Genomic DNA, 22389 nt, shown 5'->3' on the forward strand with positions numbered 1-22389 from the left:
ACCTATGCTGCTGCTGCTAAGTCGCTTCAGTAGTGTCAGACTCTGCATAGACAGAGCAGCATAGACAGCAGCCCACCAGGCTTCCCCATCCCTGGGATTCTCCAGGCAAGAATACTGGAGTGGGTTGCCATTTCCTTCTCCAATGCATGCATGCATGCTAAGTCACTTAAGTTGTGACCAACTCTGTGTGACCCTATAGACAGCAGTCCATCAAGCTCCTCTGTCCTTGGGATTCTCCAGGCAAGAATACTGAAGTGGGCTGCCATTTCCTCCTCCAATGCAACCTATGGCCACAGGCCAAATCCACTCTGCTGACTGTAAACAGCGTCTTCGTTAAGAATGGGCTTTACATTTTCGAATAATCAAATCACAAGAAAATATGTGGAATTCAAATTTCGGTGACCATAAATAAAGTTTTACTGGAACACAGCCACACTTTTAAGTAGAGTTGTGGCTGCTTTTGCATTACTGTCACAGGAGTGGATCAAAGGGAGCAAAGGTCAAGAAAGATGATGAAAAAGCATTAACTGGAATTGGCAATAGATTGTCAGTGACCTTGATAATGGCTTTATTTGGAATGTGAAAGCATAAACTAGCTTTTGGTGCCAGACTGACCATAGTTTGATTCCTGACTCTACTACTTGTTAGCTGTGTGGTCTTGGGAAGTTTTTTAAGCTTTCTGAGTTTTAGTTTAACAGACCTACCTTCTTAATTTATTGGAAAGGTTAGCAATAATGTATGTAAACCATAAAACACAGCATCTGACTTATTGGAGGTACTCAGAAAAGGCAAGCACCCGACTTATTGAATCTGTTGCCCTTCCCCACCAAACTATTAGATAATACCTTTTCACTTTCAATAGTTTATTTTTGTCTTTAGTATTTTGTGTTCTCTATGTTTTACATTATATGCCAAGTCTTTGCTCAAATCTCACCTCTTTAATGAGACCATCCTAGTTAATATTGACTCTTCTGGTTAATGCTATAATCTGTCCCTATTCCAGCATTCCTAACCTTCCTACCTTGTTCTTTTTTTTTTTTTTTTCCCCTTCTCACAGCACATATCAATCTAGGATATTTACTCATTTACTAACATGTTTCTTGTATACTATCTTCCTCACCTAGATGGACACTCCTTGTCTGTTTTATACAATTAGATATTCCAAAGTAGTACCCGACACATAGTAGGTGCTCTATTAATATTTGCTAAATGAAAGAAGACTAGATGAGGGTTTTTTTTTCCTGTTCAGGACACAATGTGCTCCTTCGTTCTGGGGACTTGTCTTTATTCATCTCTGTAAAATTCTCAGCCATTATCTGTTAACACGAAGCTCTTTTCCCTCCACTCAATCCTCCTTCTGGAACTCCTTTTAGGCCATGTTGACCCAACCATTCCATCCTCAGTGTCTCCCAAGTTCTTTCTTTGACAAGAAGAACTCTCTTTTAGCTCTCTGTTTTATTCTAAGGAAATTTTCTCAGCTCTAGCATTGTCTCTTTTTAGCTGTGTCTAGTCTACTAGACACGATTTCTATTGCAATGACAATATTTTTTTGTGCCTAGAATTTCTATTTCTTCCTCATTATTCCTTTTTGCCTCTTGCTTTCCATTCTTTTCCATATTTGTTTCAAGACTTCTAATCTTCCCTTTATCTCTTTGGATATTTTAAATATTCCTTGATTAAGATTTCTTTCAGATTTTTCTGTTCTGTCTAGTCCTTGGGGTGTGAACCCTTCATTTGTTTAATCAGCTGGATTTCATGCTATGGTTCATTTCTTGGTGCAGTCTATAATTTTAGATGGTGAGCTCACTTTTTATAGTGGTTGTTTGGCATTTGCCTCCGCTGAGGTCTTAAGAGTCAGCAACTGAAAAGGCTCCAAAAATTCATCACTGAATGGCCTGTCTTTGGAGACTGAGGATGGTGGGTGGCAGAGTGCAGGTTTAGGGAAATTGCCCTGAGTTCACAAGCTCCACTGAGAAACTATTTGTGTAACTGCATGCAAATTACTCTTGGAGTCTTAATTCTCTTATCTATGAAATAAAGATAATAATTTCTATTTCCTAGAGATGTTGTGGGGTATTAGTGAGATAATCAAGTTAAGGAACCTAGCCCAATGTTTAGTATGTATGAAGTGCTTAATAAATGCTAAAAGATATTTTCAATACTTGTCAATATCTTCTCCTTGCTTTGTGATGTAAGGGAAGAAACTTAATGCCTGTGAAAATAATTTCTGAATACGTATGTGAAACAGAGAAACAGCCATTACATTTGGACACTGGTCAGGTCTATTTCCTTAATTTGTGACATGTATTAGTTGAAAATGGGGGAAAAGTCCAGGAGAACACGCCCACTTGGCTTTCAGCCACTGCAGAAGAGCATTGATGAGAGGTGGATGAAGTTTCAGACAAGGTACTTTTTAAAAAATAAGGCCTAATTAGAGAGTCAGATCATTTGCCAACTATTTTGGTTCGTTAAAACAGGGCTGGAAGAAGAGTTCTTCTGCTGAGAAAAAATGACCCAGATAAATTTCTTATCCAAATAGAAAATATATGTGACTTCTTGGCTGTGTTGTCCTTGGTCAGCAGTCCCTTTTAAAGGTTAGAAAAAGAAAGCAGGGCCCTGAATCTGTAAGCAGTGGTTAGTAAACACTGGGCTTAAAATTGGGAAGAATGAGACACAGATAAATTCTTGGGCAAGAGAACCTCATGTAGCCTTACTTCTAGCTCATATAACTTTTGACCACAGATCTTCCCTTAATTAATTGCCACTTTGAGTCTGTGGATAAAGGAGGGTTAGAGGGCCAAAGTTAATGAATAAAAGCAGTATGATTTATCATGGAACAGATGATTAGTTATCTGTAATCATTTCACAGAATTATTTGTAATTCTAATTTTCATGAAACACTTATAAAGACCCAAATTAAAAACATTTAAATAGACAAATATTTTTAGATTTTAATTACCTGATCTTCATAATCAGATCCCATATCAATGACCTCTCCAGTGTCCAACATCATCGAAGGATCAAGGTCACTTGAACCTAAGATTAGGAAAACAAATGTTACCTGATGGATGGAGGTTGTCTGTGCATGTTTCTAAAGTAAACTGTCTCCCACGAGGTTTCCATATTGTCCTTGTGATTATATTAAATTATCCAATATTTTAAACTCTTCCCATCTGCCAGGCACTGTCTGGTCTGCAGATGGAAAATGCAGCTGTAACTGGGCAGGATCCTGCAGAGCCTTCCCAAGACAGACCCTTCCTCCATCTTCTCTGCTCTGGTTTCTCTCTGAAGTACCTAAATAATAGCATCTGATTCACAGTTCCTGAGTTGTTTTACAGATGCTAAAATCACCACCAAATGGAAGAAATTAACTACTTGAGGACTGTGAGCATGTAGCCCCCAGACCTACTGTTGCCTAAGGATTAATAACATTAACCCCTGTAACATCACCCAGTTACCTTACCATCAACCAACCAGAGAACTGGGGATGAGTTGATCACATATGCTGGGATGCCCCTCCCTCATCTGGACTTTAAAGTTGCTTGGCTGAAACCCATAGAGGAGTTTGGCTTTTTGAGCACTGCCTGTCCTGAACTCCTTGTGTATCACCTTGCAAGAAACATGGCACTTTCCTTCACCACAAACCAGTGTCAGTAGATTGGCTTTACTGTATTTGGGGGAGCGGACCCCAGTTTGGTTTGATAACACAGATATCTAGACAGTCTACCCTTAAGAAGACAATGATCCTGTGGAGGAGATTAACTTGACAACAGCAAGGTTCAGAAACCAAAAGGAAAAAGCTACTAATTCTGACTTGTAGTGGAGGAGGTGATGGAGGTAGGATTCTTCACAAGGAACTAGTCTGTGAGCCCAAACTATGAGGGTGAATAAGGGTTGTCCAGGAGGAGAAGTGGTTTAGGGGTGTGCAGCACCAGGGAGCCTGGTGGGCTGCCATCTATGGGGTCGCACAGAGTCGGACACGACTGAAGCGACTGAGCAGCAGCAGCAGCAGCAGCAGCAGCAGCAGCCGTGACTGAGGAGGAAGGAAAAGGAGCAAACTGCAGTGGGAGGAGAGCAAAGGGTTCCAGAAAAAGAAGGGCTGAGTCTGCTCTCTTCATGAGAACCTGATGAGCTTTTCTTATAGCCTTTGGATCACGTTAGTTCCTAAACGTGGGAAAAATCAGGTTAACTTAACCTGTTAATACAGAGTTTCTACCCCTAGGTATTACAGGTTACACTGAATTACTTATCCATTAATTACCAAGGCTTACACTTAGACCAGTAATTTTCATAATGGGGCTCCTGAAGCACACTTGAGTTATCATCCTCATCTAACAAGCCTTTCCTGCTGGGCAATCTATATTACCTAACTAGCCAGAAAGACAGAATTCTTCAGTACTGCCCATGAAATGCTATGCACCTGTGAAGAAAGCAACCCCTCTGCTTCACCATAAACTTGCCCTTGCAAAATAACTCTTGTTCAGAACATGCAATGAGTAATGTTAAAGGAAGATGAATTTCTTAAAAAAAAAATGTCAAGTATCTCACACACTTCTCAGATATAGACCTCTCCCAGATATGCAACTTCCGTATTTTCTTTTAGAAAAAGAACCAAAGTATGTCCCCACAAAGTCTTTCCTCATTTCTTCTCTTCTCATCATGACCCCTGCTGTTCACAAAACTGACTGAGTATTAGCCCATCATCAAATCAACTAAGTACTAAACAGGAACACCATAGTTTATTGTGTTGTAATTAAAAAAAATTAAGTACAATATAGATTTTCAAAATGAAGAAGGTTGACCCATCAAATCATTTTGGAAAGGGAACTGTAGAGCTGCCACATATAGTTGAATAAACATGTACTCCTCAATTCTTGGTGATACCCTTGGCAACATGAGTGTTAAAAGTGCCTCTAGGGGTGATATGGAAACTTTAATTGTATATATAATTTTTAAGTAGAAGATGTAATTTTCCTATCTTTGTTCTTTAAGTATTTTTTAAATAAAAGTTTTGTAAGGTGTATCTTAGGGCCAAACTACTTGATGTCTCAGGGTCCAGCTGGAAGACCAGTTTGCACTTAAGTGTTGGGAAGCAGTAAAGAGCTCAGGAGTAAAATGTATACTTCTCCATGATAGGATCATAAACATTTTGGGATTTAATATTTCACAGAATCCTACTCTGTCACTTTAGAAAAGGAAAATGAGCTGTGGAGAAGTTATATAGCTTGGCCAAGGTCATGCAGAAAGTGAGTGAGATCAAAGACAAGTCACAGCTCCCATTTCTAACACAGGCTACTGACTCCAAGTTGTAAGCAGACACAATCCAAAAGGTTTTGTATACATGATCTTCTATTAAAGTGCTCTACAGCGGAGGACCCGGAGGAGTGTGCTGTCTTTTCTACTGAGAAAATAGGAACAGTGAATGATTGATGATGAGATGGGTCACTGAGTGGCTGCAGAAATGGAAGAATGGAAAGTGGAATGAAGGGGTGTCTCTCCCGCCCATGAAAGTCAAGGTGGCTGCTACTGACAGCTTTGTTAAAGGCAATGCCAACTTTAATTAGCTTTTGTTACTTCCACAACATGGATATGATTCACCACTGACTAGTGGAAGTGGCGATAGGTACTCAGATGATACCCTCCCTTAGACTTTAAAGTGGTTCCTTTGAAATGAGCAACATGACCTGAACACAGAGGCTCACTGAGTATATAGCTGCTTCAGTTCCTGTGTCCTACTTATTTAATTAGAAACTGTTCTTTTAGTTGTTTTAATAAACTACAACATGAAGGGTCTTAAACAACCCATTCAACAGAGATGTCACACATTAATATTTGAAAATGGAACAAGGTTATTAGAAAACTAGCTTCATTGATGGGAGAATGAAGAGGTCTTTGTTTAAAAAATAAACAACTCCCGCTCATAAGGAAGAAAAGATTGGTTTTCCTAATAAAATGTTTTTAACAGAAATGTTATTGTGTCATCAAGGGATGAAATTTCTTGACATGTCGTTGCTCTTGGAAACAGTACTGATAGATCATAGAAGGTAATAGACAAAGGATGTCATTATCTGCTCAGATAATGATTGAATAGCTTTCATTTTCTCTTACTACTGGTTGCTTGGTTTGCTGAAAATGGTACCTTTAATAATAGTTTAAGGCTTGACATACAAAATAGGGAGGTAAGTATAACCATATGTACATATTTTGCATCTTTCACTGGACAATTTAACACATAAAACAACTACAATGATCTTAATACTCAAAAATGACAGCAAAATCGGGACATTTTGTAAAAGTGATAGTATGGCTTTCTTTTCCCCATAATTCGAATTTCTCAGTTTCTTTTCAGATTTAAAAATATCCTTTCCATAATTAACAGACAAAGGTGTGAGCTGAAATAGAACCCCCCAGGATCACTCACTGTCACTAGTTTTAGATGTAGAATGGTCTTCGGAAATGTTGTCCCCTTAAATTTAATTGGGAAGACGATACATTGGCTTCAGAGGTACTGGAAGGCTAGACATACTGTGTTCTGGGACAATGGTAAAGATGTTTTCCCTCTTAGTGGATCTTCAGTCTAAAGTTTTGGGACGACCCTCCTCTCAGTTTGAGTACCAAATAGAGGGAACCTCCTGCAAGACTGGGATTCCTGGGCAGTGATGGCAATCTGTAGATAAAAGTTCTTCTAACACTTCTCTGAAAGCCAAAGAATTGATGCTTTTGAATTTTGGTGCTGAAGATTCTTGAGGCTCCCTTGAACAGCAAAGAGATCATAGCAATCAATCCTAGAGGAAATCAACCCTGAATATTCATTGGAAGGACTGATGCTGAAGCTGAAGCTCCAATACTTTGACCACCTTATGGGAAGAACTGGCTCATTGGAAAAGATCCTGATGCTGGGAAAGATTGAAGGCAGGAGGAGAAGGGGGCAACAAACAATGAGATGGTTGGATGGCATACCTATTCAAGGGACATGAGTTAGAGCAAACTCTGGAAGACAGTGAAGGACAGGAAAGCCTGACATGCTGCAGTCCATGGAGTTGCAAAGAGTCAGACATGACTGAGCAACAACAATGAAAAGATGAGGTATGTTAACTAGTTGGACCGTAGTAATCATTTCATGAATCAAATCAGCATGTGTATATATATATATATATATATACACACACAATTTTTTACTTAAAAAATTTAAAGGAATTGAAAGTCATTCACACTTCATCATTGGAAGTGATATGGGAGCTGTGGAGTGGCTGAGATTATGTAGAGAGAGGATTCAAAGAGAAGGAAAGCGCCAAGGCATAAGACCTGGGGGCTGATGAGTCACAGAGCAGAACCCATGGGCATGGTTTCTTTAATTGACTGAGTCCCTGATGTTTACCAGCTGGGAGATTTTATCTACTGGTGCAGGCTTCTGATTTCTCTGGAAAGAGAGAAGGATCCAGAAACACTGGTCCATTCTTTAATGGTAACAATAGTCTGTCTATCAGACCTAATCCCTTGAATCTATTTGTCACTTCCACTGTATAATCGTAAGGATTTTATTTAGGTCATACCTGAATGGTCTAGTGGTTTTCCCCAATTTAAGTCTGAATTTGGCAATAAGGAGTTCATGATCTGAGCCACAGTCAGCTCCCAGTCTTGGTTTTGCTGACTGAATTGAGCTTCTTCATCTTTGGCTGCAAAGAATATAATCAATCTGATTTCAGTATTGACCATCTGGTGATGTCCTTGTGTAGAGTCTTCTGTTGTTGGAAGAGGGTGTCTGCTCTGACGAGTGCATCTCTTGGCAAAACTCTATTAGCCTTTGCTGTGTTTCATTTTCTGCTCCAAGGCCAAATGTCCCTGTTACTCCAGTTATTTCTTGACTTCCTACTTTTGCATTCCAGTCCCCTATAATGAAAAGGACATCTTTATGGGGTGTTAATTCTAGAAGGTCTTATAGGTCTTCATAGAATCATTCAACTTCAGCTTCTTCAGCATTACTAGTTGGGGCATAGACTTGGATTACTGTGATAATGAATGGTTTGCCTTGGAAATGAACAGAGATCATTCTGTGGATTTTGAGATTGCATCCAAGTACTGCATTTTGGACTCTTTTGTTGACTATGATGGTTACTCCATTTCTTCTAAGGGATTCTTGTGACAGTACTAGATACAATGGTCATCTGAGTTAAATTCACCCATTTCAGCCCATTTTAGTTTGCTGATTCACTAAAATGTCAATGTTCACTCTCGCCATCTCCTGTTTGACCACCTCCTGTTTGCCATCTCCAATTTGCCTTGATTCATGGACCTGACATTCCAGATTCCTATGCAATATTGCTCTTTACAGCATTGGACTTTACATCCATCACCAGTCACATCCACAACTGGGTGTTGTTTTTGCTTTGGCTCCATCTCTTCTTTCTTTCTGGAGTTATTTCTTCACTGATCTCTAGTAGCATATTGGGCACCTATTGACCTGGGGAGTTCATCTTTCAGTGTCCTACCTTTTTGCCTTTTCATACTGTTCATGGGGTTCTCAAGTCAAGAATACTGAAGTGGTTTGCCATTCCATTCTCCAGTGGACCACATTTTGTCTGAACTCTCCACCATGACCCATCTGTTTGGGTGGCCCTACACAGCATGGCTCATAGTTTCATTGAGTTAGACAAGTCTGTGGTCCATGTGATCAGATTGGTTAGTTTTCTGTGATGTGGTTTTCACTCTGTCTGCCCTCTGATGGAGAAGGATAAGAGGCTTATGGAAGCTTCCGGATGGGAGAGACTGACTGAGGGGGAAACCAGGTCTTGTTCTGATGGGCGAGGCCATGCTCAGTAAATCTTTAATCCAAAGCTATGGTTTTCCAATAATCATGTATGAATGTGAGAGTTGGACTATAAAGAAAGCTGAGTACCAAAGAATTGATGCTTTTGAACTGCGATGTTGGAGAAGACTCTTGAGAGTCCCTTGGACTTCAAGGCGATACAACCAGTCCATCCTAAAGGAAATAAATCCTGAATATTCATTGGAAGGACTGATGCTGAAGCTGAAATTCCAATATTTTGGCCACCTGATGTGAAGAACAGACTCATTGGAAAAGACCCTGATGTTGGGAAAGATTGAAGGTGGGAGGAGAAGGGGACGACAGAGGATGAGATGGTGGATGGCATCACCCACTCAAGGGACATGAATTTGAGTAAACTCCAGGAGTTGGTGATGGATAGGGAGGCCTAGGGTGCTGCAGTCCATGGGGTCACAAAGAGTTGGACACAACTGAGCTACTGAATTGAACTGAACTGAACAATAGTGTTGAGGCTGTGAAGTGGCAGCCTCTGGTAAGTAGAGGTTTATTTCCAGTTTACCACAGGCTTTCCTGGGATCACTTCACTCACCAGGGCTGTGACAGAGAGAAGGGGTTTACTCTAAGGCTGGAGTAGAGGTCTTGTATGTTTTCAGGGGTCTTGGGAATGGAGGGGAGTTGGGGAGTTGTGGCTGTGAACACAGACCTCTCTGTTCATAAGCTCAGAGCTGTAGGAAGGCAGAACGGGCCCCTGGAAACCCCTGCTATGGGCCAGGCACTGTGCACTCTACCAAGGGGACCTGAAGAGGATGAAGACAGAATTTACTGAATGTACTTTAGACAGCACAGCTACATCACTGTAGGATGAGGCCACTTTGGAGAAATGCTACTTGAGAGTCATAAAGTGCTGGAGTTCTAAAGAAGGGGCAGTTTAAATTTTCTCCTGCTCTGCTGTTTGGAAATTGAAGGTATCTATCAGATAGATATTTGTTGTGAGAGGTCTAAAAGGAATGTTGTAAAATTAAATATTAACTTGAAAATACAGGTGTCAAGACTTCCCTGGTAGTCCAGTGGTTAAAACTCTGTTCTTCAGTGTAGAGAGCTTGGGTTCGATCCCTAGTGGGGGAACTACCCTAAGGGTGGTCAAACAAAACAAAACAAACAAAAAACATAGGTCTATAACTTTTTTCGAAGCAGTGGTTCTCTTGTTTATATGATCTGACATGCTTCTCCATATTCCTTCTTCCCTGTAACAGGCTATCTTTCTGTAAATATCACTGGAAAATCAGGCAGGTGAGTTCATGTCAGTTATCTGTGCTCTGTGGGTTTGCCCAGAAAGACTACTGCCTTGTCTTTAAAAAAAAATTCTTTCTTAAATCCTGTTCTCAGTGGGCTTCAAATACAGCTTAAAACTTTAGGTGTTTAGCCTTTTTCTTAACAGCCCAGAACTTTTGGTCTTTATTCACCGAGGCTGTAACTGAGAAGAAAGGTCAGGACTGAGACAAAGATCTGAGAGTCATCCATGTGGAAGTGATGGTTGAAACCGTGAGGGACAATGAGTTGATGCAGAGAATGTGTAAGAGAGTGAGAAAAGGGTCAAGGATGGAACTGTGAGTACTGACTATTTGAGGGGATATGTGTCAAACTTCTAGATATAGAAAGAGAAGGGGCAGGGCCACAACAGGGGCAGTGGGTTGGAATGGGGGCATCTAGAAGACCCAAGGGGAGGATTTTTCCCTGGTGGTTCAGGAGAGACACATATGTGTTAGGGCGGCCTGGAGAAGTTGTAACTTTCATTGTGCTCAAGTTATGGGTTAGACCAATTTTTAAAAATTATAGTAACATAGAAGTAGTGAGTTGCTTAGTCATGTCTGACTCTTTGCAACCCCCTGGACTGTAGCCTGCCAGGTTCCTGTGTCCATGAAATTCTCTAGGCAAAAATAGTGGAGTGGGTTGCCCTTTCCTTCTCCAGGGGATTTTCCCACCCACGTCTCCTGCATTTAGGGCAGATTCTTTACCATCTGAGCCTCTAGGGAAATCCCATAGTAACGTAGATCCTACACTATATTGTGACTATCTGCTAATTTGCCTGTGCAAAGACTGGAAGAAAGGCAGTAACCGTAAGAACCAGATATATGGCTCTTTTCTATGTTGTTTTGTACCTTTATTTTTAAACCAGAAGGTATAAAGCTGTGAGGACAGCATCATCCTCACAACCTTACAGCAGTATGTTGCACGCCAGTGTTACTACAAAGCCCCAGACACTTGGCAGGGGATCAGGGTGTACTGTAGCCCAAAGGACATGGTGACTTACCTGCTGCAGCCTCTTTGTTTGGAAATAACTTGCTGTCAACTGCCATGCTGATGTCATAGAACACCTCATCCTCGTCTCGGTCGGCATCAAACTGGGAGAAATCAAGACAGACAAGTCGGGAGCATGACAATACATAAATTAATTCAGTCCAAAATATAATGAGCATGCATCACATAACTGTATCTCTAATGAATGAGGACAACAGGAATTAAAGTCCTTGAGTCTTTAATCAGATATTTAGAGGATTTTTCAAGCCCAGACCTCATATTAAACAGAAAGGGGTTAAGAAAAATGGGTATAATTTTCTTAATTTCTAAAACAAGCTTTGGAAAAATTCATAACTTGTGCCTTTCTGATTCTTAGTTTTGTTTTGAAATACTCCCCCATCCTCCTTCATGAAAATATTTTCAATCAACAGGGGGAATAGTTTTTGTAATTTGTTGCTACAAAAAGGAAAAAGAGAGAACACTCAAACAAATTTTAGCTACTGTACAAATATAGATGCTATTCTATAGGTATAGTCTATAGACACTATAGGTTTAGATGTAACAAAAATTATAAATTTAAATCTTGAACCATTCTCTAAAATTTACAAAATTTTAAATATTAAATGTGGCTACATTTTAAAATCCTCTACTTCCCAAGTTGTTCAATGGTTTTTAGAAATATACTTTAGTCTCTTTAGTTTTTTAAATTATAATTGATATACAATAAACTGCACATGTTTAAAGTGTACAAAATGATAAGCTTTGACATCTGTGCACACCTGTGAAACCATCATAAAAGTCAAAATAGTGAGCATCTCCATCACTCCCTAAAAGTTTCCTTGTGCCTCTTGAGAATGCTTTCCTTCTGCCCCCTCATCAGATAATCACTGATATGTTTTCTGCAACTAGAGATTACTTTGCATCTTCTAGAATTTCAAGTAAAAGAAATAGCACAGCTTGAAATGTTTTTGTCTGGATTCTTTTAGCACAATTGTTTCGAGGTTTTATCAAGCTCACTCCTTTTCATTGCTCAGTAGTATTTCATTGTATGGATATACTATTTATTCCATCCTAGACGTCTTTTGGGAGAAGGACATGGCAACTCACTCCAGTACTCTTGCCTGGAAAATCCCATGGACGGAGGGGCCTGGTAGGCTGCAGTCCATGGGGTCGCTAAGAGTCGGACACAACTGAGCGACTTCACTTTCACTTTTCCGTTTCATGCACTGGAGAAGGAAATGGCAACCCACTCCAGTGTTCTTGCCTGGAGAATCCCAGGGACAGAGGAGCCTGGTGGGCTGCCGTTTATGGGGTCGCACAGAGTCGGGCATGACTGAAGCGACTTAGCACCAGCAGCAGCAGACATCTTTTATCTTGAACACTGTAGTTTTTATCCACAGATACTTGATTTGAGTCTTAGAAACTTTCTATAGAAAGTTTTGAAGATATGAAATGCAAGGTTTTTGAACATACGAAATACAACTATAATAACTTCTATAAATATTTTTGAGCTTTGTTCTGGAATGAAGTTTAATTATTGGAAACAACTTGATCCTTTCAGGTCACATGTCTAAGATTTATTAGACTGGACCACAGCAGCATTTAGTTTACGGTTAATTATTTCCCACTGTTGTGGCAAGTTTTTTTCAAGTACTCTGCCATGTGAATTAAGGGATTTTTTTTTTCAGGCTGGCTGGTAGAAACAGGCACTCTTCTTAGCCCAGTGCGAGCTCTAGACACTGTTCCTGCTGATCCTTTGGGCCGTTTCCCCTCAGCTCTGCGCAGTTTCCTCACGTGCATGCCCTGATTCGTATTCTGCTGGATCCTGCAGATCTCCAGAGTTTCTCTCTGTGCATTCCTGCATCTTTGATACTCTGTCCTTTGAACTCCAGCCACCTTGGTCTCTTGGGGTCTCAGCTCCATCTGCTCAACTCGTGAAGTCTACCACGGCTTCCTTCTCCATGCGCTGTAGCCTGGAAATTCTCCATTTGGTCAGCTGAGGGCAATCACAGGGCCCATCACACGTTTCCTTTCTCGTGGAGAATCATCTGGTTGTCTGACATCCACTGTCTTAAAATTGTTTTTTAAAAATATATTTTCTGTTTATTTCTGTTTGTTTGCTTCATGTGGGAGGGAAAATCCAGTCTCTTTTATTCCATCATAGCTTTTTTTTCCTTCTCTATTTCTTGGCTATGCTGCACGGCTTGTGGAATCTTAGTTCCCAGACTAGGGATTGAACCAGTGTCCCCTGCAGTGTAAGCTCAGTGTCTTACCCACTGGACCGCTAGGGAAGTCCCTAGTCCATCTTGGTATTTAAGCTTAATTATTACATTAAACATATTTGAAAAGATTTGAGTGATTTATTCCTTTATATTTTCCTACTGGAGTGCTTCATTATTTTTAGTGGTGGGAATTCAGAAGACTAAATTAGAAAGTTATTACCTAACCTCCCCTCACACAGTTAAAGCACACCTGTGCAATGCTTCAGCATACCCTCAACTGTGTCACATCAGCCATGGGAAAGGTGAGGCAGATCGTCTTGTTTCTATTTTACAGGTGAGGAAATATCTACGCAGGTATTATTACTTTCTCAAGTCAAACACCAAATATGTAGAAGCAGTAGGACTTGAATTTAGGACAGTTGGGACTTTCCATCCTACTGGGCTACACAGGATCATCATAGCCAGATAAACAGAGCCCTGGAACTCAAACAAGTGTTAACACAGCCTTTTGTCCAAATGCAAGAGGGAGAGAAGCATATGGTGGTTAGGCAGATAAGGCAAGATTCAGTTCAGCTCGTCACTCAGTCGTGTCCGACTCTTTGCGACCCCATGAATTGCAGCACACCAGCCTCCCTGTCCGTCACCAACTCCCGGAGTTCACTCAAACTCACATCCATTGAGTCGGTGATGCCATCCAGCCATCTCATCCTCTGTCGTCCCCTTCTCCTCCTGCCCCCAATCCGTCCCAGAATCAGAGTCTTTTCCAATGAGTCAACTCTTCACATGAGGTGGCCAAAGTACTGGAGTTTCAGCTTTAGAAAGAAGGGTGTTCCTTCCAAAGAACACCCAGGGCTGATCTCCTTTAGAATGGACTGGTTGGATCTCCTTGCAGTCCAAGGGATTCTCAAGAGTCTTCTCCAACACCACAGTTCAAAAGCATCAATTCTTCAGCACTCAGCCTTCTTCAAGGCAAGATTAGTGCCACCTTAATGCACTGCTTCCCACACCTGTAGACCATGGCTTCTTTTGTTTTTTCTTTTAAAATATTTGTCAGCTATGATCAGTATGGGGTAAGCTCCACTAATAAAAGGTTTATTTTTATTTTTCTTGGACTTTTGAAAGATGGGTAACAGCGTGTAATTTCATAAATTAAAGCTTATGTTTTAGCTGCAGTACCTTAAAAAGCAGAACCAAAGCAAAACTTACAGATTAACACTTTACTGGGGGCTATGTGTGTGTGCATGTGTATAACACCAGGGCAGTAAGTCTGAAGGAAAAGGGGAACTGAGACAAAGCAAGAAGTGAAGCAGATGTAAGATGACATAGTACTGATCTGGGGCCCAGCTTCACGAGAAGTCACAGCTGGTCTCCAGAAAGACTAAATGGAACCAGTATATCTCAGAACAGTCTGAGGGAGAAGGAAGGGAGAGGCATATATATGCTGTCTTTTAGTTTACAGTCTTCCACTGGTCCCAGTTTTCTTTAAGAAGAGTTTGAGTTCCCTCACCTCTGGTATGGTTGCCTCGACCCTAGGGGAGCCCCTGGAAGCCAGATCCCATGCTCCAGGGAGCAGCAGAGTGTGTGGATCAGGAAGTGCTGAAAGGCACCAACCCCCTGCAGGTCTGGTCTGGTTGGGTCCTGGGGTCTTCTCTACATAGGCTCTCACCAGGTTCAGGTGATGAAGCTCAGCCCTCAGTCCTGGAGAGGCTTGGCAGGGGGCGGAGGGTGGGTTCTGTCAGCTACCCTGGAGGGCAGGGCCACAGTAGACCAACAGTTCTCTGTTCAACAGGCAACAGAGGACTGGGGCACATGGGCCAAGTGAGTCAAGGGAGGCTTGTAAACTGGTTTAGGCAGCTGAAAACTCAATCAGATCTTGATTTGAATTTCTGCTTCCCCTGTAGCTGCTGTCTGACCTTGAACAATGTATTTCCCTGTGCTTAGCATCTATATAATGTGATTATTGTGAGAACTAAAGAGACGGTATATTTAACACACCAGTAGAGACCCTGGCTTAACTGCGGTTCTTCATTGAGAGAGTACTGTCTATACACCTTTGATTGCTTCTATACTTTGGACAAGGCAGGTGTTTGCTTACACACCCACACACACCCACACACATGCACACACACACACACTTTTTTTTTTAACTTGAGGATTGTGGAATATGAAATATGAGTGACTTTGAGATTTTCTAGGAGATAGCCTATCCTCCAACTGATTTGAACAAGGATATGTTTAGCTCTTGAACAATAAAGTGCTGAATTGTCCAATCCAAAAGGCAAAATACCCAAAGTAAAACATCTTTCATGAAAGCATTCAACAAATATTTGCTGAGTAACTACTATGTCCTTGGTAGACTCTTGAATTGACCACTCCCTGGAGAAGGCAATGGCACCCCACTCCAGTACTCTTGCCTGGAAAATCCTATGGACGGAGGAGCCTGGTAGGCTGCAGTCCTTGGGGTCGCTGAGGGTCGGACACGACTGAGCGACTTCACTTTCACTTTTCACTTTCATGCATTGGAGAAGGAAATGGCAACCCACTCCAGCATTCTTGCCTTGAGAATCCCAGGGACGGGGGAGCCTAGTGGGATCCCGTCTATGGGGTCGCAAAGAGTTGGACACGACTAAAGTGACTTAGTAGTAGTAAGCACTTGGAAAAGGAGTACGTCAAGGCTGTATATCGTCACCCTGCTTATTTAACTTATATGCAGAGTACATCATGAGAAATGCTGGGCTGGAAGAAACACAAGCTGGAATCAAGATTGCCGGGAGAAATATCAATCACCTTAGATATGCAGATGACACCACGCTTATGGCAGAAAGTGAAGAGGAACTAAAAAGCCCCTTGATGAAAGTGAAAGAGGAGAGGGAAAAAGTTGGCTTAAAGCTCAACATTCAGAAAACGAAGATCATGGCATCTGGTCCCATCATTTCATGGGAAATAGATGGGGAAACAGTGGAAACAGTGTCAGACTTTATTTTGGGGGGCTCCAGAATCACTGCAGATGGTGACTGCAGCCATGAAATTAAAAGACGCTTACTCCTTGGAAGTAGAGTTATGACCAACCTAGATAGCATATTCAAAAACAGACATCACTTTGCCAACAAAGGTCCGTCTAGTCAAGGCTATGGTTTTTCCTGTGGTCATGTATGTATGTGAGAGTCGGACTGTGAAGAAAGCTGAGCACCAAAGAAGTGATGCTTTAGAACTGTGTTGGAGAAGACTCTTGAGAGTCCCTTGGACTGCAAGGAGATCCAACCAGTCAATTCTAAAGGAGATCAGTCCAGGGTGTTCTTTGGAAGGACTGATGCTAAAGCTGAAACTCCAGTACTTTGGCCACCTCATGTGAAGAGTTGACTCACCGACTCGATGGACATGAGTTTGGGTGAACTCCGGGAGTTGGTGATGGACAGGGAGTCCTAGCGTGCTGCATTTCATGGGGTCTCAAAGAGTCGGACACGACTGAGCAACTGAACTGAACCGAACTGAACTGAAGCACTTGGATGATGAACAGGGAGCCCCAAGGAAGGAAGATGACACCCACATGGCCAACTCAACTCTGGGATTATGCAAAAGCTGATGAAGCCCAGTGACTTCTGCATCAGGACCACAGAATTTAACCTAGATTTTCTTATTTTCTGTAACATACCATGTTTGCAGCTCCATGACTAGAATTGGACTCTCTGTCTAGCTGTTTGGCCAATAATGTGGCATACTGATCTTGGAGAGCATTCTGATTGAGTGCTATCAGGACAGCTGCTACTTCAAGGAAAAGGTCTTTATGAAATAATAACATTCATTGTTGGAGAGGTTGTGAGTATGATGAGTAGAGAACTGGCTTTTCAATCATCAAACATTTTACCTGTTATTTGTTTCTTCACAAACCATACACATCAATGGTTCTCAACCAGGAATAACGTGGTCCACCCGCTTCCACTCCTGCCCCAAATTTGACAATGTTGCTAGATATTTTTGGTTGTCACAACTGGCAGGGAAGAGATTGGCCAGGGATGCTGCTAAATATCTTATAGTGCACAAGACAGCCCCTTCACAACAAAGAATTATCCAAACCAATACAGTATTGTAAGGTAAAGGTGAAGGTGAAGTTGAAGTCACTCAGTCGTGTCCCACTGTTTGCGACCCCGTGGACTGTAGCCTACTAGGCTTCTCCATCCATGGGATTCTCCAGGCAAGAATACTGGAGTGGGTTACCATTTTCTTCTCCAGGGGATCTTCCCGACTCAGGGATTGAACCCAGGTCTCCCGCATTTGGAGGCAGACACTTTAACCTCTGAGCCACATTGTAAGGTAAAATAAAGTAAAAATAAAAATTAAAAAAAAATAAAGCTCAGTTCCATCAGAAAAAAAAAATAAAATAAAATGTCAGTAATGCCAAAGCTGAGAAACTCTCATCTATACCAAAGCATTCTCAGTTTGGGGGTTTCTAAAAAGTGTGTTGAGACTCTACACTCTTCCTGCTGAGAGGGATTGGGGGCAGGAGGAGAAGGGGACGACAGAGGATGAGATGGCTGGATGGCATCACTGACTCGATGGACGTGAGTCTGAGTGAACTCTGGGAGTTGGTGATGGACAGGGAGGCCTGGCATCCTGCAATTCATGCGGTCTCAAAGAGTCAGACACAACTGAGCGACTGAACTGAACTGAACTCCTCCTCTCTCTCTCTTTCTTCTTTCTCTCCTTCCCTCTCCATCCCTCTCCCTCTTTCTGATTTTGAGCTGAAAGAACCTGTGCAGCAAACTCCAAAATACGAAGAATAGCAGAAGTGGTAATACTGCAGAGGAGACAACAGGAGATGAAGGTTCAGTCTCTGAGTCAGGAAGATCCCCTGGAGGAGGAAATAGCAAAACACTCCAGTATTCCTGCCCGGGATATCCCATGGACGAGGAGCCTGGCAGGCTACTGTCCAAAGGGTCGCAGAGTCGGACACGACAGAGTGACTGAACACGAGCATAGGTATAGGATTATTAAGGTTCTAGAAAGAACAGGTTTTATGGATCTTGTGGGTCAGCAACAAGCTTCAGGGGGCAGATGAAATTGTGTGCCACTAGACCAGTTGTCTGAGGTTGTTCCCAGCTCTGAAATTCTGTGGTTACATGAGCACTTTATCTTTTTGGTAGTTGGTGTTTAATGTCTAGCAATCTTAACAAACCTCTTTTCTTTTTCTGAGGGAAAGAACTTGCAGAGGACATGGTCTGCATGATTTGTTTTATGTCATTTAATGTAAGAGGGCTGGGGAGGTCAACTGGAAATTTCAAAATGAGATGCTTACCAAATTTCCCAGTTCACTTACAACACATGTTTTAATTTGAATAACAAATGTTGTAACAGCTTTCAAAATCATACAAAATATATCTAGATTAGGAAAGGAAATTATAGTAGATTGCAACAATGATGGTTTGCAATTTTAATGGCAGAAATGAATTCTTGTTTGTTTTCTCTTGGCTCTGATTTTCAGACTGCAACAAGCTTCCCAGATCTTCTCCATAAAGATGAGGCTTTCTGTATTCTTAGCATTGCTAGCTAGGAATGTTGCTGCTGCTGCTGCTGCTGCTGCTGCTAAGTCGCTTCAGTCGTGTCCGACTCTGTACGACCCCATAGATGGCAGCCCACCAGGCTCCCCCGTCCCTGGGATTCTCCAGGCAAGAACACTGGAGTGGGTTGCCATTTCCTTCTCCAATGCATGAAAGCGAAAAGTGAAAGTGAAGTCGCTCAGTCATGTCTGACCCTCAGCGACCCCAAGGACTGCAGCCTACCAGGCTCCTCCACCCATGGGATTTTCCAGGCAAGAGTACTGGAGTGGGGTGCCATTGCCTTCTCCGTAGGAATATTAAGTCTATAAAATATATTAAATGGACTCAAAAAGGAGAATAAAAGTTCAGTCTTTTTAGATTCCACCTTTCATTAAACTTAGGTCTGTCTCCTGCTTTTTTCTATGCTTCAACATTTGAGAAGGAAATAAATTGGCTCTGTTATTAGTATTACCTCAGTTTTATATATCCCATAAATATCATTCTCTGAACATCAAGCCAGCTTCTTGAATGTTTTACTTCCCTCTGGTTTCCTGCAGAGATTTCAGTTAAGCCTGGTCTCTACCAAATGGTTTTCATCATTTGCTATTGGAGATCTCTCAACATGTAAATGGAGTAGCCATCATGGTCATCAAAAGAGTCCAAAATGCAGTACTTGGATGCAATCCCAAAAACGACAGAATGATCTCTGTTTGTTTCCAAGGCAAACCATTCAATATCACCATAATCCAAGTCTATGCCCCAACCAGTAATGCTGAAGAAGCTGAAGTTGAACGGTTCTATGAAGACCTACAAGACCTTGTAGAACTAACACCCAAAAAAGATGTCCTTTTCATTATAGGGGACTGGAATGCAAAAGTAGGAAGTCAAGAAACACCTGGAGTAACAGGCAAATTTGGCCTTGGAATGCAGAATGAAGCAGGGCAAAGACTAATAGAGTTTTGCCAAGAAAATGCACTGGTCTAGCAAACACCCTGTTCCAACAACACAAGAGAAGACTCTACACATGGACATCACCAGATGGTCAACACCGAAATCAGATTGATTATATTCTTTGCAGCCAAATGTGAAGAAGCTCTATACAGTCAGCAAAAACAAGACTGGGAGCTGACTGTGGCTCAGATCATGAACTCCTTATTGCCAAATTCAGACTGAAATTGAAGAAAGTAGGGAAAACTGCTAGACCATTTAGGTATGACCTAAATCAAACCCCTTATGATTATACAGTGGAAGTGAGAAATAGATTTAAGGGCCTAGATCTGATAGATAGAGTGCCTGATGAACTATGGAATGAGGTTCATGACATTGTACAGGAGACAGGGATCAAGACCATCCCCATGGAAAAGAAATGCAAAAAAGCAAAATGGCTATCTGGGGAGGCCTTACAAACAGCTGTGAAAAGAAGATAAGCGAAAAGCAAAGGAGTAAAGGAAAGATATAAGCATCTGAATGCAGAGTTCCAAAGAATAGCAAGAAGAGATAAGAAAGCCTTCTTCAGCGATCAATGCAAAGAAATAGAGGAAAAGAACAGAATGGGAAAGACTAGAGATCTCTTCAGGAAAATTAGAGATACTAAGGGAACATTTCATGTAAAGGTGGGCTTGATAAAGGACAGAAATGGTATGGACCTAACAGAAGCAGAAGATATTAAGAGGAGGTGGCAAGAATACACAGAAGAACTGTACAAAAAGGATCTTCACGACCCGGATAATCATGATGGTGTGATTACTCATTTAGAGCCAGACATCTTGGAATGTGAAGTCAAGTGGGCCTTAGAAAGCATCACTATGAACAAAGCTAGTGGAGGTGATGGAATTCCAGTGGAACCATTTCAAATCCTGAAAGATGATGCTGTGAAAGTGCTGCACTCAATATGCCAGCAAATTTGGAAAACTCAGCAGTGGCCACAGGACTGGAAAAGGTCAGTTTTCATTCCAATCCCAAAGAAAGGCAATACCAAATAACGCTCAAACTACCACACAATTGTACTCATCTCACACGTTAGTAAAGTAATGCTCAAAATTCTCCAAGCCAGGCTTCAGCAATATGTAAACCATGAACTTCCTGATGTTCAAGCTAGTTTTAGAAAAGGTAGAGGAACCAGAGATCAAATTGCCAACATCTGCTGGATCATCGAAAAAGCAAGAGAGTTCCAGAAAAACATCTATTTCTGCTTTATTGACTATGCCAAAGCCTTTGACTGTGTGGATCACAATAAACTGTGGACAATTCTTCAAGAGATGGGAATACCAGACCACCTGACCTGCCTCTTCAGAAATCTGTATGCAGGTCAGGAAGTAACAGTTAGATCTGGACATGGAACAACAGACTGGTTCCAAATAGGAAAAGGAGTACATCAAGACTGTATATTGTCACCCTGCTTATTTAACTTCTATGCAGAGTACATCATAAGAAACGCTGGACTGGAAGAAACACAAGCTGGAATCAAGATTGCCGGGAGAAATATCAATCACCTCAGATATGCAGATGACACCACCATTATGGCAGAAGTGAAGAAGAACTAAAAGCCTCTTGATGAAAGTGAAAGAGGAGAGTGAAAAAGTTGGCTTAAAGCTCAACATTCAGAAAACGAAGATCATGGCATCTGGTCCTATCACTTCATGGGAAATAGATGGGGAAACAGTGGAAACAGTGTCAGACTTTATTTTTGGGGGCTCCAGAATCACTGCAGATGGTGACTGCAGCCATGAAATTAAAAGACACTTACTCCTTGGAAGAAAAGTTATGACCAACCTAGATAGCATATTCAAAAGCAGAGACATTACTTTGCTGATTAAGGTCCATCTAGTCAAGGCTATGGTTTTTCCTCTGGTCATGTATCGATGTGAGAGTTGGACTGTGAAGAAAGCTGAGCGCCGAAGAATTGATGCTTTTGAACTGTGGTGTTGGAGAAGACTCTTGAGAGTCCCTTGGACTGCAAGGAGATCCAACAAGTCCATTCTGAAGGAGATAAGCCCTGGGATTTCTTTGGAAGGAATGATGCTGAAGCTGAAACTCCAGTACTTTGGCCACCTCATGCAAAGAGTCGACTCATTGGGAAAGACTCTGATGCTGGGAGGGATTGGGGGCAGGAAGAGAAGGGGACGACTGAGGATGAGATGGCTGGATGGCATCATGGACTCGATGGACGTGAGTCTGAGTGAACTCCAGGAGTTGGTGATGGACAGGGAGGCCTGGCATGCTGCAATTCATGGGGTCGCAAAGAGTCGGACATGACTGAACGACTGAACTGAACATGTGAAACACTGACTCTTAGGGGGAGGGATAAATTGGGAGACTGGGACTGACATATACATACTCAGAGGTTAAAGCATCTGCTTCCAGTGTGGGAAACCTGGGTTCGATACCTGGGTCGGGAAGATCCCCTGGAAAAGGAAATGGCAACCCACTTCAGTATTCTTCCCTGGAGAATCCAATGGATGGAGAAGCCTGGTAGGTTATAGTCTATGGGGTCACAAAGAGTTGGACACGACTGAGCGACTTCACTATACTATACTATTTATAAAACAGA

At 41.7% G+C, this 22389-nt stretch overlaps 1 protein-coding gene across 1 annotated transcript in view; it reads right to left on the bottom strand.

Annotated features, from left to right (window-relative positions):
- AK5 (adenylate kinase 5) overlaps positions 1-22389 on the bottom strand; it is a 266778-nt gene that overhangs the window by 119269 nt on the left and 125120 nt on the right. The window contains exons 7-8 of the mRNA XM_068965869.1: positions 11097-11187; positions 2960-3036 (exon numbers count right to left, since the gene is read on the bottom strand). Of these exons, the coding sequence (XP_068821970.1) occupies positions 2960-3036; positions 11097-11187 (168 nt within the window). The remainder of the gene's footprint in view (positions 1-2959; positions 3037-11096; positions 11188-22389) is intronic.

The sequence above is a fragment of the Capricornis sumatraensis genome, chromosome 2, assembly GCF_032405125.1.
Source record: "Capricornis sumatraensis isolate serow.1 chromosome 2, serow.2, whole genome shotgun sequence".
In the NCBI taxonomy this organism is placed as follows: Eukaryota; Metazoa; Chordata; class Mammalia; order Artiodactyla; family Bovidae; genus Capricornis; species Capricornis sumatraensis.